The 18,876-nt window shown below is 40.7% G+C and overlaps 1 protein-coding gene across 2 annotated transcripts; it reads left to right on the plus strand.

The window, feature by feature from the left end:
* The first annotated feature begins 1,659 nt into the window (after positions 1 to 1,659).
* LOC309710803 (alpha-mannosidase 2-like) lies at positions 1,660 to 18,778 on the plus strand. 2 transcript variants are annotated; one of them, XM_082540577.1, is made up of 24 exons: positions 1,660 to 2,003; positions 4,937 to 5,079; positions 5,448 to 5,666; positions 6,757 to 6,901; positions 6,991 to 7,078; positions 7,722 to 7,805; positions 9,057 to 9,184; positions 9,269 to 9,442; positions 9,713 to 9,899; positions 10,614 to 10,791; positions 11,367 to 11,557; positions 11,646 to 11,843; positions 14,417 to 14,531; positions 14,830 to 14,897; positions 15,291 to 15,459; positions 15,531 to 15,767; positions 16,082 to 16,207; positions 16,289 to 16,403; positions 16,507 to 16,640; positions 16,726 to 16,867; positions 17,000 to 17,133; positions 17,397 to 17,591; positions 17,770 to 17,880; positions 17,966 to 18,778. In XM_082540577.1, exons 2-24 carry the CDS (start codon positions 4,939 to 4,941, stop codon positions 18,134 to 18,136), a joined length of 3,450 nt encoding a protein of 1,149 aa, XP_082396703.1. In that variant the 5' UTR covers positions 1,660 to 2,003; positions 4,937 to 4,938; the 3' UTR covers positions 18,137 to 18,778. The 2 variants fall into 2 exon arrangements, with proteins under 2 accessions (XP_082396703.1, XP_082396702.1); XM_082540576.1 differs by having other exon boundaries at positions 1,660 to 1,991.
* The last annotated feature ends 98 nt before the right edge of the window (positions 18,779 to 18,876 follow it).

Raw genomic sequence — 18,876 nt, forward strand, 5'->3', positions numbered from 1 at the left:
AAAGCGTTTTACACATCCAGTCATCCACCCATTCACACACACATTCACACACTAGTGATGGTAAGCTACATTGTAGCCACAGCTGCCCTCGGGCGCACTGACAGAGGCGAGGCTGCTGGACACTGGCGCCACCGGGCCCTCTGACCACCACCAGTAGGCAACGGGTCAAGTGTCTTGCCCAAGGACACAACGACTGAGACTGTTGGAGCCGGGGCTCGAACCGGCAACCTTCCAATTACAAGATAAACTGCCAACTCTTGAGCCACGATCACCCGAAAACATAAACCTTTAATTGTCCCACAGGGGGAAATTTGGTTGTAACAGCAAAAAAAACCAAACACATATACATACAGAACAGGACATAAAATTTTTACATATTTACACAATCTGCACTTTTTGTGTATTGTACCTCTGCATTAAAAAGTGACATGTAACTTCCAATAAGTTAGTATATATAAACTGAGAAAAGTAATGTGCAATAAAGGGAGAATAGAAGCTGCTTATGTCAGAATTTAGGATTTGAGCATCTCTGATTGAGGCTGCAGAGACTTTGAACCTCAGTTGCTCCACCCGAGAAGTGGAAGTGGCCAAGGATGTGACACCTGCTCTTCTTGTCTAGCTTTTGCTCCTTCTGATAAGCATGTTGTTTTTTTTAAATGATTCCCGTTCATGCGCACATTTACCATCACGCATACATGACAGGCACCACTGACACCCGACACTTTCACACGTGAAGTACAGTTTCTTTAAACAAAATGTGTTTTCAGGTAAAGAAGGAAATCTTTTCATAGTAGTGTCAGGAACAGTGGATGAATAAACCCCTTTGAGTCTCCACCGTGTACAAACAGAGCATGTGTCTGTATTATCAAGGACATATTTACACACATTTGAGAAGCAGTTCTACCCACCAATATTTGTATGGGAGAGTGAAAACATTCTACATTAAGAGCTCGTTCAGTCCTTTTCTGTGTAAATGCCATTATTGTTCTGGGACTGAGGGATGTTCTGATGGAGGAGTGTTGAATTTTTAAAATCCCAGATTGAAATGCTGTTGTCAGCTGTGATGCTGTAGTTGGTTAACGTTACAGCGTAGTCGCTTAAATCTGAACTATAGTGTGATAAATATTTAACTTGAGTGACAGTTACAGTCACCAGGAGCTGTTCATAATTAAAAAGCTGTCCCATAAACATGTTTTCAGACCAATGAAGATGTTTTCTGTGTGTGATGGTAATATTGTTCCATATCAAACATCTGGGAGGAGAACAGCTGTGCTGGTGCAGAACACCAAAGAAAAACATCTGCACACATTGGCATTTCTGGGTAGAGTCACAGGAGTCGCCCCCTGCTGAACACTATTTTCACACATTGGGAACATAAAAAGTTTTTTACATTAGAAAAGTTTCCCGATGAACACAGAAATGTTTTAATTATTCAACAGGTTCCCAACAATCAGAGAACACCTCTGAACAATGAAACGAGCATAAAACAGAGCCACCTTTGTTTTTCTTTCAGAACGTATTAAACAAAGAATGTTACTGAACAAAGATCTGTTCCCAATGTGAGCAGGTGACAATAGCAGGTGAAAAAAGTCAAATATAAGAGGGCCACCTTTACACCACGTGACTCAACGGAAGTGACGTCGTGCTGAGTAAGCTCAACCAAGCAGGAAGGAAAACAAACGGCAGTGCGCAGGCGCAGCAGCAGAAGCAGGCTGGTCTGACTCTGCCAAAAGTCCGAACTTTATTTTTGTTCGATTTTAAGAAACTTTTAATTTATTTATTGTTTTTTATTCGGTTCGTTTTCGCGGGAGGCTGAGGTCACGCAGTGTCGTCATTGCGCACGTAAACTGCGGCACGAGACGCAGTGAGAGCGCGAGACCCGCCAGCGTTTGTACCACCCGGAAGTAAGGAAGGAAAAGTCTGAGTGGAAGTTAGTAAAGTTTGATGAATTTTCTGTCGGAGGTTCTTAGACCTGCAGCGGAAAGCATCAGGTGAGCCTGCAGGTGAAAATATTCTAAATTATTTCTATTGGTCAGTTTTACTGCTGCGTGACAAGTTTGACTTAAAGAGCAGCTGTTTGGTCTCCGGAGAGCTGACGGGCAGATTTTACTGCAGGAAACGTGTGAAAGTTTCCTGTGAGCAGGAAAATTGTGAAACATCCACAGAAACCCTGGAGACTTGCGCAGTTTATCCGAGCTCGGAAACTCACCTGTTCATCACGTGCTCACCTTTTAATGTCCCACAGAGGGAATGACACTCTGCTGCTGTACACGAGACACGAGGACAGGACATAAAACCAGTGAACACATCAAATAATACAACATAAAACACATGGGAAACCTCAGAGTTTAGACAAATAATGTAAACCTAAAGAAAAAACACACACTTAAACAAACGTAACTTTATGGGTCATGCTCTGTGAGCGCTTCAATACTGTGCTTTCTCCTTCATGTGCACTAAAAAGTGGAAAGTCTGCACATATTAAATTTCTTCAAACGCGCCTTTAAACTCGGAGTTTGGAGCCAGAGGATGTTCTCCAGATGTGCGTCACGTGATGCTTCGTTTCCTGTTCGCTAGTAAAGTTTTTGGCAGGAAATTTGTGCTTTTTTAAATGAATCAGCTTACAGAAAACACAGAAACCAGACAGCAGCTGACAACATAAAGACTAAATATAACACAGCGAGTCTCACATTTAACTCTTTCCTCCTGAAAGTGTGCTAGGAGGAACCATTGAAGCTTTTTTCTGAAACATCACATTTCAGAACAAAATGACTGGATGTGTACAAGCTACTCTGGGGCGTACAGAGGAGGGCGTCAGATGTCGACTTTATGGGAGAAAAGCTTAAAAACTTTCAAACAGCCGGGTAAACGGTCTGTAATGTGCTGTAACTCACTCTCTGCTTTGGAGTGCACAGCTGGATCCTAGAGGAGGACTTCTGAGAGTCCGGCCTGTTTTTCCTGCACTGTGATTAATGATAATATTTTGATGTAAATGTTTTTATCTGTGTATTAGTGTGTAAAGGAAAATTCAAATGTCAGACAGCAGGCTGTACTTTATATTTAAAGCAGAGATTCTGCGTCATTTACTAATGATTATTAATAAGGTTTCAGTTCATTTTCTGCCTGCTCAGACTCTCTCTGCTCTCCTCTGCATGTTTGCTTTTAAATGTGTAAAGAGTTAAACTTAATACTCATATCAGATGATTTTATTTAATTTAAGTTAAGTTGAGTTTTTACCTCGGTTAAATTTCTTTATTACACTCTGGACTTTATCATCATCATCATTACTGTTTACAGCACAGTTTGTAGAACTAGTAGCAACTTCATGAAGAAAAGTTCCAAGTGTGCAAAAAATGAGTGTGTGTGTTTTTTCTTGTTAATAATATCAGCAGCAGTGCAGTAACCCTCCTGAACTCTATTAATGTCTAAAAACTTAGCCTGACTCCTCCCTCAGAGCTAACCTGCTGGTTTTGAGACTGAAAACTTTGCTTTTATGGAAATGACTGATCTTCCTGGACTGAGCAGTGACACAGAAATGAAAAACAGGTTCAGGAAAAGTGAAAAAAAAAAAAAGTTATTTCAGCAGAAACTCTGAGTTCACTGTCCTCAGGAAGGAAAGTGCTCACAGCTGCACGGACAGATGGAAACATCCAGATCTCTGAAGGTCTCCGATATTTAAAAGACCCAGCATGTTTAAAAACTGAGTTTTCTTAGATCTTCTGATCATATCTTTCTATTTCTTTTAGACCTCCCTCCTCTTTTTTTAAAGGGAAAGACTATGAAATTCATCCTGCAACATGACTGACTTCCTGTTGTATGCTATGCAAAGCAGAGGACAAGTAAAGCGAGTCAGGAGTATTGCACAGAATTCATTAACAAGTCAAAAATCGCCTCTGTGAGCTGAGCCGCTCCGTTTGATCCATGGAGGCAGCGTCACTTCCAGACTAAGAAATCATGACTGAGTGTTTCAGATGCTATCTCGTAGCCTTAGATCTGAACACACCTGCAGCTTTCATGTGATTGGTCCTTTTCTTCTTCTATTGTGGCCATAAACTCTTTAATTATCGGCTGATAGTCTGTCATCAGTGTCAGCCATGGGAGGAGTATTCAGCCCTCCCGCAGGAAGAGGTCACGCCAGGTGAAGCGACTGCTTTAACCTCCAGATCTACAGAAGAACAAAAACAGGAACCAGGTCAGCCTGGGGTTCACCTGTCAGGTGTCCTACCTGTCGGGCAGACCCTGTCCATCTGTTGTGGTCCCATTGGTCACAGGGTCTGTGGAGTCTTTAAAGAGGTCAGACAGTGAATTAACACCTCAAGCCTAAAAGTAGTCTGATTACTCTGCGGCACTAACATAGAGATGATCGTAAACTTCTGGGCCGATGCAGGCGGTTAGAAGATCAGTAATTTATTTTTAGTTTGTTTATTTTAGTCCCTCTGAACTCTTGAGCAGTGAAACATTACAGAAATAAGTCCTTCAGCTCTCTGAACATTTAACCGGTGCAGCTGTGAGAGCAGACAGCTGCTGGGCACTGATAAGAAAACATGAGTCAATAATTCTGATATCAGCTCTGAAATATTTACTTTGACAAACGGACTCTGAGGTTCAAAGTCTCCGCAGTCTGTTTGTGCTGACCTGACTTTAAACTGTGTTTCCTGCTCAGAACGAGCCTCGACTGCACCGCTAAGCATGAACGATCAACCTGTTGTTTTATCAGTGAAATTAAATTAAATAATTTTATTTGGTCATTTTTAATACATTTCCAGCATCGAGCTCATGAGCCTGATTATTTTTGCACATGCACATTATAAAATAAGTGTAATGTATAAAAATTATTACATGACATACAACTTACAGTTTTCCTAAAAATCAAAGCAGAAATTATTGGAAAAAAAAAAAGTTAACTGATAGAAAATGTGTTTCTTTGTTGTCATAGCGATGAAGAGGAGTCGGATGTTGGCGGTTCTGGTGGGCGGAATCTTCTGCGTGGCTGTGATGTCACTGTACCGCATGCTGGACCTCATGCAGGGGTCAGAGTCTAAGCGATATGGGGAGCCACCTGGTGGACAGGTGGATGAGGTGCGTCCATAAGAGTTTTAATTTTTTTCACAATAAGAGCCTGTGGATTTTCAAAATAGTGCCATTTGTGAGAAAGAAAATTTAAACTCTTTTTTCACATTAACTTAAATTTTCTTTTTAGCTGTGATTCTTGTCATTATTCATAATAATAATAATAAAAATAAAATTGGCCCATAATAATAACAATAATAACAACAACAACAACAACAACAACAACAACAACAACAACAACAATAATAATAATAATAATAATAATAAGTGGTAGTGGTAACTTTTAAAATTATATAAATATTTCATTACCAAGGAAAGAGAAACGAATTCAAACTAATTATAAAAATTGAACCAATCAGATCTCTGGGGTTTTTTAGGATTTGGCCCACCTCCAGCAGAAGATTGACGGGTTGGAGCGTCTCCTTAGCGACAACAACCGATTGGTTGCCATGCTCCGTGACACTCTGCTCCAAAGCAAAGCATCAGCGTGGAAAAGAGCCAACAACAGTATAGACTCCGCCCTCGGCAGGAGGGGTGAGGCTCTTCCTGGCTGCCGATTGGCTAAAGAGATGAAGGATGGAGTGGACGGAGTTCAGGTCTGCAAAATTTTACATTTATATTTTGTTCTGTCTCAACTTTAGAAGATTTAACTGACAACATTTACTCAAGTTTTGCAGTTTTTAATTTTTTATTACTTTTTATTTAAAGATGCTGATATCAACACTTTATCAAACGGGAACCAGCAGTTTAACGTGTGACTAACATGGCGTTGGCGTGGATCGGCTGTAATGTCAAATGAATCAAACACTTATTTAAGATAAAATTTATTGATCTTAAAAGTATTTGACCCTGAACACAGGCAGATATGGTTAGCATGTTTAGCATGTAGCTGCTGAATAACTAAAAAGTAAATCAATGATGTTCAGCATCCAAACACAGGCTCAGGGAATCTTTCAGAACACACTGGTGTGGATGTAAACGAGCAGCTCGCACACACTGTGTCAGTTTCATGGATGTGTTCGTGCTTCCTGTTTACCTTTGGTTCCTTGACGTCACAGTTACGTGATTCTGGTTTGGCACCTCTGGTGAATACACTGTGAAAGTTCATCCTCCTCACATACTAACACACATTCTGATCTCTGTAGATTATAATACACTAAACTATGAAAGTTACTCTGGCACACATCCAGCCTGTAAGGACAGAAATGTCCTTTTTTCACTCTCTGAATATCTAGAATAGCATCCCAGCAAATATTTTTATGCAGAGTAACGGTTGTTTGAGTGTGTCCACCTCTAGTTTGAAAAGTCATGCTAACATCAGAGGGGTTACCTCACCGTCTGCTGGACATCCTTGGACTTCCTGTGTTTGAGAATTTTCTCCTTTTATTGATTAGAACAAAATTAAATAAAATAATCTTGATGAGGACAGCTTGAAGGGTTCATAGTGCTGGAGTCTGGAGACAGAGAGTTTCTCTTATTGATAAAATCATGATAAAATCATCAAATGGATACATTAATAATGATTTTATTTTTTAGTTTAAATGGGTTTCGTAAGTTTGAATGAAGAACTGAAAGTTACAATAAATATAAATATTCAAAGGAAAACGTGTGTAAATCTTTATTAACATATTCAAAGTTTTTATTAACATAGAAATAAAGTTTTAATAATAACCCCTCCTCCATCAGCTGCTGGATGTTTATGACCTCCTGCCCTTCGATAACCCCGATGGCGGTCCCTGGAAGCAGGGCTTTGAGATCACTTACAAGGGCGACGAGTGGTCGGAGCAACCTCTGGAGCTCTTCCTGATTCCACATTCACACAACGACCCTGGTGAGTGAGACTCTGAGACTCTGATGGCGTGACGGTGGCTGAACTAACACGTGGAGGTGATTTGGTTTTTTTTGTTCTTGTTGTCACAGGCTGGATAAAGACGTTCAACGCGTACTACCACGACCAGACGAGACACATCCTCGACAACATGGTGGTCAAACTGAGCGAGGACAGCAGGTACGCCCACTTCCTGTGCACTGACGCGCCTCACAGACGGCTTCCTAAACCTAACACTAAAGTCAGGTTTAATATTAAAGCAGCATTTATCAGCAGATTTGCATCTTATTATATTAATGTTTTTATTAACCACAGAGAAGGTTTAGAGGTTAAAATCAACCTTCATAACCAGGCTAGCTGAAAACAACCCCACCCAACATTCTGTTCTCTGATGGTGTAAATGTATTTATTTATGGTTTTTTTTCTTTGGTTTTCCCATCATGACACAGAAATTAGATCATTTTAGACACCTGTTAAAAATGTTTGGAGCTTTCAGAGTTTTATAAAAAAGTATGATGTGAATTATGAGTTTTGCCATCATCCAATGAGATCAGGAATAAAATACAGATCAGACTGACGATAAAACAACAACAATAAAACACAAAAACAAACATCATGACGTGAAACAAAGACACAGCAGCACAGACTGATGTTGGTTTGACTCTGAATAGGAAGAAATGATCTTCATATTTTTCCAAAATAAAACTTATTTACATTAAGTTTATCAGAAGTTTGATTTCTTTATCAGTTTGTGCTTCGTGATGCTGTTTATTGATCGAGTTCCTGACAGATTATCGATCATGTCATGTTTTCTGCTCCTCAGGAGGAAGTTAATCTGGGCTGAAATCAGTTATTTCTCCAAGTGGTGGAACGACATCGACGACCAGAAGAGAGCAGCAGTCAAACGGTAACTTCTCCTCAAGCTTCCTTTCATTTTCATGTTTGTTTGAGGTTTTTTTGTTTGGTTGGTTGTTTTTTTTTTTTTTTCCAGTCACTTCTGAACATGTCCAGAAAAACCAAAAGTAATTATTCTTCATTTCATTTTCTGAAAATTAAACAATTAACCAATGTTGTTTAAATACCAGAAACATCTGGAAAACAGGAGGAAGCACAAAAATAAAATGAAGTGATAAACACAGGCAAGGATGTGCAGAGCTCAGGAGTCGAGCCGCAGACAGTTTTGGTTCATTGAGTCTGTATCTGATGCCATTTCCCCCCTCTCTCTAGTCTGAGCGTCTGCTTTGAGTCTCATCTCTTTATAACATGCTGCAGACACCAGCCTCCATCCAAAAACCCAGCAGTCATCATTCTCGTCCTCTCTAGCTTTTTATCAGCACTGTTCATGTGCAGCTCGTCTGTATGCTCAGTTTTTAAAATCACAGCCCATCACAGCTTCCCAAATATTTGAAGGATTCAGAAGATTTCAGTGGACATGAAGCTCAGGATCAGGACTTTCTAATATAAACATAAAGCGCTCAGCAGCAGATTAATAACAACCTCGTGCTGTGGGGCAATCCTCTCAGACCTTCTCTTTTTTGAACATTGGGTCTGTTTTCAGCAACTACTTCCTGTCTTGTGATGGCAGCTGTTAAAACAGTTTAACCCTCATCCTCTATCTTCATTAATGCTAATGTGTTAATGTTAGTCTAACCAGAGCTTTGTAGCTAACCATCAAGTAGCATAATGTCAGCTAGCATGACTTCACTGACCCTCCAGACATGGCTGCGGTGTAGTTTTCTTCCTCTTTTACAACCAGAGTGATATCAGCGCCTTTCAGTTTTGTTGAAATCCTTCAGTCAGACCGTCGTACAAGATGTCATCCTTAGATGGATGCTAACCCCAGAAAATTGTGGCTGTCTGAATGTTAAACTTTATTGTAACAGCTGGGAGGAAAAAAACAGAAGCAGACTTTATTTTTTTAAACTATAACTAAAATTGTAAGCTGTTTCTTGCTTATTCTGAATTTTCCTTTCAGTTTAATTTCAATTTTTCTCTTATGTCATATTTCCTTTAAAAGAAAAACTTGTAAGTTTTAACCTGCTTAAATAAATGTAACTACATTCTTTCTGTTAATTTTTGTAATTAAAAAAAAAAATATTTTCATCATTTGAAGCCATTTTTTCCCCTGTTTTCTGTTTCCTTTCGTGTGATTGGCCAGCCTGGTGGAGGCGGGGCAGTTGGAGCTGGTAACGGGCGGCTGGGTGATGCCCGATGAGGCAAACTCTCATTACTTCGCTATGCTGGATCAGCTGATGGAGGGACACCAGTGGCTGCAGAAACACCTGGGTCACATGACTCCCCTGTTTGGCACGTTGTTGTGATGATGTGTTTCCTGTTCGCGTGCTTAACCGTGGCGTTTTCTCTGTGCAGGTGTGAAGCCGAGGAGCGGCTGGGCCATCGACCCATTTGGCCACTCCCCCTCTATGGCGTACCTGCTGAAGGGGGCGGGGCTTCACAACATGCTCATCCAGAGAGTTCACTACTCTATCAAGAAGCACTTTGCCCAGCAACAGACCCTCGAGTTTCTATGGCGACAAAGCTGGGGTAAATAATGTTTTTTCAGTGATGGAAAAATTTATCATGAACAATACAAAACATTTGGAATTTTGACAAATATTTGAAATAATAATTTAAATGATTAAATATTGTAAGTCATTTAAAAATGCGGATTAAATTCAGATTTTTATTAAATTTTTTAATTTAATGGTGTTACTGAAGAAAATATAGTCAAAAAACTTTATTAATAACCAATGAAATACAAAAAGGAAAAGGGGCAGTTAGAGTGTTTAACTCTGCCCACTTCCTGTCCATCAGACTCCTCCTCCCGTAGTGACATCACATGTCACATGATGCCCTTCTACAGCTATGATGTGCCGCACACGTGCGGTCCAAACCCAGCGGTCTGCTGTCAGTTTGACTTCCAGCGGTTGCCTGGGAGACGGACCTTCTGTCCATGGAAGATCCCACCAAAGCCAATCACAGACCAGAATGTCCATGAGAGGTGAGCAGGAAGCGGGGCCAAAGAGAATAACAATATTATTATTATTATTATTATTATTATTATTATTATTATTATTATTATTATTATTATTATTATTATCATTAGGTGTATTATTGAATTTTGGAGCTTTCTTCTTTTTAAAAGAAGGGTTATTTTATTTTATTTTACTTTCATTTTTAAGGAATTTTCGTGATTCATTTATTTATTTACCATTCAAATTTAGGCAACTTTTAAAATTGTTTTAAACTTTTTTTTTTTTTTTTACATTAAGCAATTTTATTGAAAATAAATTGAAATTTTTTTATTCAAAACTGTTTCATGGATGTTTTATGTTTTAACATAATTTCCACCTTTTTAAGTTTTTTATTTTTCTTCCTTTGAACTTTTTTCTTGACATTTTAAATTTTGATTGCTTTTTTTAATCTTTTTTAGTTTTATTTTCCTTTTCTTCTTTTAATTTTTCCTTGACATTTTCTTTTTTTTAACCTTTACTTTGAATTTCAGGTATTCTAAGTAGAGTAAAGGTTATTGTATTATCATTGTCATTTTCTAGAATGACAGTGATAATACAAATAGTTTTCTAACAAACTTCATTAATTTAACATAGCAGCTTCTCTTCTTCTTCGGTTACTTTGCTGTATTTCTGCTAGTTTTGTTGTTAATAATCACTCTGATTGATCAGAGCTTCTATTGATCCACCTGTCGTCCTCTCAGAGCGCTCCTCCTGCTGGATCAATACCGTCAGAAGTCGCGACTCTTTCGCTCATCTGTCCTTCTTGTTCCTCTTGGCGATGACTTTCGATACGTTGAGTCAAGCGAGTGGGACGTTCAGTTCAACAACTACCAGAAACTCTTTGATTACTTCAACCAGCACCCAGAGCTCCACATCAAGGTGAGCTCCCAGGACACCTGGTTCCCAGGTGGGACCAACTGATTATCAACATTTGGAGACATTATGTTGGTCTTTGCTGTTCTTGAAGAGGCCCGAGTATGCAGCCATGTGGAACTCCACGTGTGATTTTTGCCTGCTAATATTTATCATTACTGCCTGACAAATAGGTTTCTCTTTGCAAAAATGACTCAGACAAACTTGACGCAGTTCCACAGGGTCTCGATCACTTTTCTAGAATATTTTATTTTATTTTCCATTTGTTGAATGTCACACTAATATCCAGTAAATACCCATGCAAAAGAGTTTTTTAAAATTATTATTATAATGAATCACAACTCTGGCCATTGTTGTTTCAAAAATTGATGTGATTAAAAACTATCAGTGTGTTTATGTCTCATGTGAAAAATGGCAAACACAAATATGATTCATGATATCTAAAATATTTTGAAACAACATCTGGACATGCAATACAAAAGTGACAAAGAAAGCAAATGAGGTTGTTATCAGTGCAAACAGTCAGGTCAGCAACATCAGCTCTTCGCTGATCGACAGCTTTCCTCTTCTCTTATTTTCAGGCTCGTTTCGGGACGCTTTCTGATTACTTCCAGGCTCTTCATCGGCGTCTGAGCACCACGAGAACGACTCTGCCAAAGCTCCGAGGAGACTTCTTCTCGTATGCCGACCGAGACGATCACTACTGGACCGGGTACTTCACATCCCGGCCATTTTACAAACGCCTCGACAGGAAGCTGGAGGCCACGCTGAGGTACCGCCGCTCTGTGTGGTTACACGATACACATCATGATGTTGTCTTTATTTTTATGGTGACTGTCTGAGTCTTCTTTCTGTGTCAGAGCAACAGAAATCCTCTTCAGCCTGACACTGGCTGAGATGCGTCGTTCCCATAGCGATGGTCGTCTGGCTGAAAATTTTCCAGCACGTGAGTACTTCCAGTGGCTGACAACGGGGAGGCGGAACCTGGCGCTCTTCCAACACCATGACGCCGTCGCTGGCACCGAACGGGAGCATGTGGTGGTTGACTATGGTACCAGGTAGTTACTTCATGTTAGCAAAGTAGCATGTTAAGATAATCGGGAAATAAAAGCAATACATTTAACTTATTAAAAGGTCAATCAAACACAAACAGAGCATTAATCTCTGCCGTGTGAAAGAACAGCCAGGTAAACGTTGAAGCTTGCAGTAGACACATTAGCAAGGAGGGTGGAACAATAGAAGAAAATATGTACAGCACTTTCTTTAGTGAATTGCTTTTATAACTTTTTTAAACTGACAAAAATGACCTGAGAAAATACAAAATACGGTGTTTAAATAATGATATCTAAATGATTTCATTTATTAAGGGAAAACTGCTGATCTGTTCCTGTGTTTATAAAAAAAAAAAAAAAAAAAGTGAAACAATTGCTCCCTAAACCTAATAACTGATTCTGCCAGCCTTGGCAGCAAGAACTGGAATGTAGCATTTGAAATAAAGTCTTGTTTTTCCCTTTTATCATAAGAAGTGATAGTGTTGGCCCATTCCTCTTTGCAGAATTGTAATAATTCAGCTACACTGCAGGGTTTCCTAACATGAACGGTCACCCTAAAAATTAGATTTTGTTTTGAGTCAGAGGGGTGAGTTGCTAGCGTGTTTTGGATCATTGTCTTGCTGCATAACCCACAAATGTGTGGTTTTATTAATTACAGCAACTCGTACGGGTCCCAAAGGACCAAAGCAGCCCAGACCGTCACACTACCACCCCCATCTGTTGCTCTGATGATCTTTTTATGAAGTGCTGTTAGTTTGATGCCAGATGTAATGGAACGGAATCAAGGTGCAGCTTTTTTCCCCCCACAGAGTATTTTCCCAGCAATCTCAATTCAATTCAATTCAATTCAATTCAATTTTATTTATATAGCGCCAAATCACAACATAAGTCGCCTCAAGGCGCTTCATAGATACAGAGAAAAACCCAACAATCACAAGACCCCCTATGAGCAAGCACTTTGGCAACAGTGGGAAGGAAAAACTCCCTTTTAACAGGAAGAAACCTCCAGCAGAACCAGGCTCAGGGAGGGGCGGGGCCATCTGCTGCGACCGGTTGGGGTGAGAGAAGGAAGACAGGATAAAGACATGCTGTGGAAGAGAGACAGAGGTTAATAACAGATATGATTCAATGCAGAGAGGTCTGTTAATACATAGTGAGTGAGAAAGGTGACTGGAAAGGAAAAACTCAATGCATCATGGGAATCCCCCCCGGCAGCCTACGTCTATTGCAGCATAACTAAGGGAGGATTCAGGGTCACCTGGTCCAGCCCTAACTATATGCTTTAGCAAAAAGGAAAGTTTTAAGCCTAATCTTGAAAGTAGAGATAGTGTCTGTCTCCCGAATCCAAACTGGAAGCTGGTTCCACAGAAGAGGGGCCTGAAAACTGAAGGCTCTGCCTCCCATTCTACTTTTAAATACTCTAGGAACAACAAGTAGGCCTGCAGAGCGAGAGCGAAGTGCTCTAATAGGGTGATATGGTACTACAAGGTCATTAAGATAAGATGGGGCCTGATTATTTAAGACCTTGTATGTGAGGAGCAGGATTTTGAATTCAATTCTGGATTTAACAGGAAGCCAATGAAGGGAAGCCAAAACAGGAGAAATATGCTCTCTCTTTCTAGTCCCTGTCAGTACTCTTGCTGCAGCATTTTGGATTAGCTGAAGGCTTTTCAGTGAGTTTTTTGGACATCCTGATAATAATGAATTACAGTAGTCCAGCCTGGAAGTAATAAATGCATGAACTAGTTTTTCAGCGTCACTCTCGGAAATCACATATGGATGATCTCGGGATCATCCATATGTTTTCTGGCATATGTGAGACAAGCCTTTTTGGTAGCAGTGGTTTTCCTCTAGAATTCTCCTGTGAGATCCTTTAGCCTGCTTCAGTTTGTAAAACAGTTTCTGTTTAAGTGAGTTCTGATTCAGCAGGTCTACCAGGAGTCAGGTCTGCGAGTGGCAGTGAAACTGAGCTCAACTTTCCAAAAAATGTGCTCAATCACAGTTACTTCATAATTAAACAAGAGGGATAATTACTTTTTCACACAGGATAACATTTTTTCTTAATAAATAAAGTTATAATTTAAACAGATTCATTTTCTATTTAGACAAATTGCCTAATATCAAAATTTGTTAGACATGTAAATGTAACAAAACTGCAAAGAAATATCAGGTATGGGGGAAAAAATACCTTTTCACAGCACATCAGTGTTAGCATCACCTGTATCTGTGTATTATTTTTAGCATTAGCCTGTTTTTTTTGTCTCATTTGTTTCCTCCATGCTTTCTGTTGAAGGACGGCGTCGCCACTGGCAACGGTAACAGGTACCACCACATCTAGTGTGTGCAGTTAGCATTTAGCATTAGCCTCCCATGACACCCATTCATCTAGATTTAGCATCTAACACTAATAGTCCATCACTCCTGTTAAATAAGCGTGTTGCTGGCATGTTTTTGCCGTGTAGACTCTCAGTTGTCGTGTGTTTGGAGACTTTAAATATTGAACTGTTTCCTGAATTTAAAATTAAAGGAAAAAACATAAAGAAACAGAATTTTTTAGCTAATGTTTGTTTGTTTTCCAGGTTATTCCAGTCGATCCTGAATCTACACCAGGTGTTGCAGAGCTCCGCTCATTGGCTGCTCCTATTGGACAAGAGTCAATATCACCACGACCAATCAAAGCCCTTCTTACAAATGGTGACTTTTAACTTTCCTCTGGACTTCATATATTTATGAAGAATGTTTTTAATGCTTTCATCCTTTAACGTGATTTATATCCAAGTCCATGTTTTTATTCTTGGTGGCGCAGCTTAGTTCACAATAATCCTTCTTTATGTCATACTGGGCCTTGGTGCAGATCCTCAGGCCATCCTCCATGTCTTTACTCCTTAAAGAGGCTTCACTGACTTTAGTAACTTTTGAAGTTAAAAGATGAGTTTAGAAAGTTTTAATGTTAGAAACGATAAACTGTTTTAATGTTGTGACTTTCCTCCAGGACGAAGTGATCTCGGCGCAGGACGCTCTGCCTCAGAAGACCACGCTCTCACTCAGTTATGAGCCGAGGTATGTGGGTGGAACTGAAGAGGCCTTTTTTTCCCCTTTTTTTAAAAAAATTTTAAGGTGTGAATTTAATAATGAAATAATCCGGTTATTTTATTATTTTACTACTGCTGTTTAAACTGAGCTTTATTAATACTTTTCATATTGTGAATGTGTAAATTGAACAAAGGGGGGAAAGAGCAGATATAATCTCAATTTTGTATTTACAGTTCAGATTTTAGACGATCGTCTTTATGTCAAAACACAAAACAATAAAGTAGAAAAAGTGTCTTTAAAAAGTAATAAAATTAGTGAGAAAAAAAATGGCGGGCCTCTGGGAGTGTAAATGTCAGTAACTCCTGTTAGCGGCTGACTTCAATCACAATCACTTCTATTGATTATTGGATTCTGCTTCAGGTCATTGATCATCTTTAACCCCACCGAGCAGCTCCGTACCTCTGTCATCAGCGTCGTCGTTGACTCTCCGGACGCACAGGTTATTGACGCTGAAACGGGCCGACAAATGTCCACTCAGATCTCTGCGGTGTGGGCGGAGCCAAGCCGGCCATCCACAGACACTTTCCAGGTGAGAACCAGCTCACTGATCAGGTTATTGATCACTGCGGTTTGCTTTAACTTCCTCTTCTCTCACTCTAGCTCTCCTTCGTGGCTGAACTTCCTCCTCTGTCACTCGTCGTGTACCATGTGACCAAAGCATTTTCTGGCTCCACCCCTCGGGCACGCTACACAGTCCATCGTCGTGGCAACCCGCTAGATATCCACACCGAGTACTTCCAGGTGTCCAGCCTTCAAGGATCTGAGGCAGACGCACCCCTGTCACTTAGCAACAAACACGTCCAGATATGGAGCTCACCTGAAACGGGCCTGCTGGAGGTCAGGATTTTCAAACTAAAAGTCTGTTGTGTGAATGTTGTTGGCAGACTTCCATGTTCTTAGTAACAAACTGTAAGAACTGATACATTCAGTAAAAGGGATTAAAAATAATGAAAATTCAAAAACATGACTATAAAATGTAAAAATCTGAGTCAAGATTGCTTCAGTCTCTGTACGATTACACCTTCAAAACCAGCAAAGAAGAAAACAAAATGTGAATAAAATCATGTGTGGTTAGATATCATCTTATTTTCAAAATAAGTTTTCTTTTTCACTAAAGCATCTTGTTGACCTGCTTTTACTTTGAAATCCAGAAGCTCCGCCTGCAGTCTGGTCTAGTCCGTAAGATCCAGGTTCAGTTCCTGTGGTACGGAACCAGAACCGGATCCCGGGACAAGAGCGGGGCCTACCTGTTCCTGCCCGCGGATGAGGGGGCTCAGGTGAGACCAGCATGAACACACCTGAAACTCTCGCTCTCTCTCTCGCTCTGTCCTCTGACTTGTTGTTAATGTCTCCTGCAGCTCTATACATCCTCTGAACCTCCATTGGTCCGCATCTCCAGAGGTCCCATCTTCTCTGACATCACTTCCCATTTCCCACACTTTACACACACAGTGAGACTCTTCCACCTGGATGGTAATGACTTCATTCATAAATTTATCAAATAAATTATAAATGATTGTAAATATGAATTTGCTTTGAATAATTCTTAAGCATCTGCTCTGCCTGCCTGTCCCAGGGCATGCTGGGAAATCCCTGGAGATTTCAAACTTGGTGGACATTCGGTCTCAGGTCAATCGTGAGCTCGTCATGAAGATTGTTAGTGACGTTGCCAGTGGCAACCGCTTCTACTCTGACCTCAACGGTTTCCAGGTTTTTACACAATTCTGCTGCTTTTATTTTGAAATGCAGTCCCTTCTGTGATTCCTTACTGAGTATTGATCTGTTATCGGTATAGATGCAGCAGCGTCGAACGCTGGCGAAGCTCCCCCTGCAGGCTAACTTCTACCCGATGACATCAGCGGTATTCCTGCAGGACTCGACGAGTCGCCTGTCGCTGCTGTCGGCTCAGAGTCAGGGTGTCGCGTCACTCAAACCAGGTGAGCCCACAGTTTACATCACATTTCTATTCTGTTTTAATAGTAGCAAAATTATCAGATCAGTAACGTTGCTGTTTAAAGAGTCACTGCAGTTGGTGGACCTTTGACCTGTGGGACTCCTTAACTGTGCAGGTGAACTGGAGCTGGTGTTGGACCGGCGCCTGCAACAGGACGATAACCGCGGCCTTGGGCAGGGTGTCACCGACAACAAGCTGACAGCGAGCCTGTACCACTTGCTGCTGGAGGACCGTGGGGGCGGGGCTAAGGTAAGGGACAGAAATAATAGTTGGCAGAAATAATAGCTAGATTTGTCGGTGGGGCCTAGTCTCACGGCACAGTGTTTTGTGAGATCAACGCTCATCACTTTTTCGCTTTTGTTTTTAAATCAAAGGTGACTTGATTACTTTGAGCAGAAAATACTCAGAGTAAAGTTTTCGATATGACACAGAAACAAACCGCCGTCGGAGCTTCGACAATAACAACAAATATTTTTTCTCACTCTGGTTTTATTGTGTTTTTGTTCTGACAGGAAGTGGGAGGAGCCTCAGTTGATCACCTGTCGCTGCTTGCCCACCTGGCCTCCCTCTCCCTCTGCCACCCGCCCATGACCATGGTTGCTACCAGCAACAGCCAGCTGCTAAAGCTCCGCCCTTTCCAGCCACTCCACTCGTCGCTGCCGTGCGACATCCACCTGCTGAACCTGAGGACGCTGGAGGACACGCAGGTGAGAGATGCACCTGGAGTACAGGTATAAAATAAATGATGAGATAATAACCTGTGTGATGTCACTGCGGCAACGGTAAGGAAACACCTGTGGCTCAAACTTCCTGTCAAGGTTCTCGATCAGCGCGAATCGATCACCTGTCAGAAACGAGGTCATTTTTTTGTGTTTGTGTAAACAGGAAGCAGATACACCATCACAGGAAACCGCCCTGTTCCTCCACAGGAAGGGGTTTGACTGTAGCACCGCCCCCGAGCCGGCGCCTCAGTGCACGTGGAGCGAGCATGAAGAGGTGATGACACGCTCGCCATTTATTTAAGATTTAAAATGACATTAAAAGATTGTATGACTTAATTTTCTTCTTGTTGTGTTTCCAGGTGAACCTGGACGACCTTTTCTCTCCGCTTCAGTTCCAATCAGTCCGTCGGTCGGGTCTCACGCTGCTGCGAGCTGACGACGAGCCAGAGTCTGCCCAACAACGGCATCCGCCGCGCATCGCACAGCTGCGGCCAATGGAAATCAGCGCTTTCCGCGTACAAATGGACTGAAATGCTGACGCTGCTGCAGCCACTGAGCAGAGATTGGTACTTATGGTTCTCACAATCAGAGAGCAGACAAACAGGGACTGAAAAAAGTCACATTTAAGGTGAAAAGAAGCAGAAAATTAAAAGATTTAACAGAGAATTTTTTTTTTTATCTCAGATGATTGTCAGACTCGGAGAGAAAATCTTTCAGGGACCAAAACAAAACAGGAAACAAATAGTAAGAAAGGATTCTTTCAAAATAAAAGCCATGATGTTTTCTAGTTTTAGTCCAATCAAAGGTCACATTATTTATTCAAATGAAGAAACACTGAAACTGTGACCAGTTGGTTTGTCCGTTCGGTGTCCAATGAGCGTGTGCGAGAGTGTTTCTATGGTGATGGTCTGTTACTGCTGTTTTACCTGTGAGAGTGGAAGTGTGTGTAATTTTGTCTCATTGCTCTGCTTCTAAATGCACATATTGATTTTTTTTTTTTATGATTTAGTTTGTTGTCGCTGTGAAAAGAGAAGTTGCAGGGAATTCTGGGAAAGCTTTTTTTAATGTAGAGAGATTCTCTCGGGTGAAAGAAAAAAACAGAAACGATTTGTTAAAATGCTTTTACTGCTGGATAAATTTGTGTTAATATAAATAAAAAAAGTTTTTTTATATTTCTGAATAATTTTTTACAATAAGGTTCAGAGTTTCCTGTTTAAGGACTCAGTGATGCTTTGTGTTTGAAGGCTTCAGTCTGGTCACACAGGTTCAT

This window comes from Aulonocara stuartgranti (genome assembly GCF_965226115.1).
Source record: "Aulonocara stuartgranti genome assembly, chromosome: 7".
NCBI lineage: Eukaryota > Metazoa > Chordata > Actinopteri > Cichliformes > Cichlidae > Aulonocara > Aulonocara stuartgranti.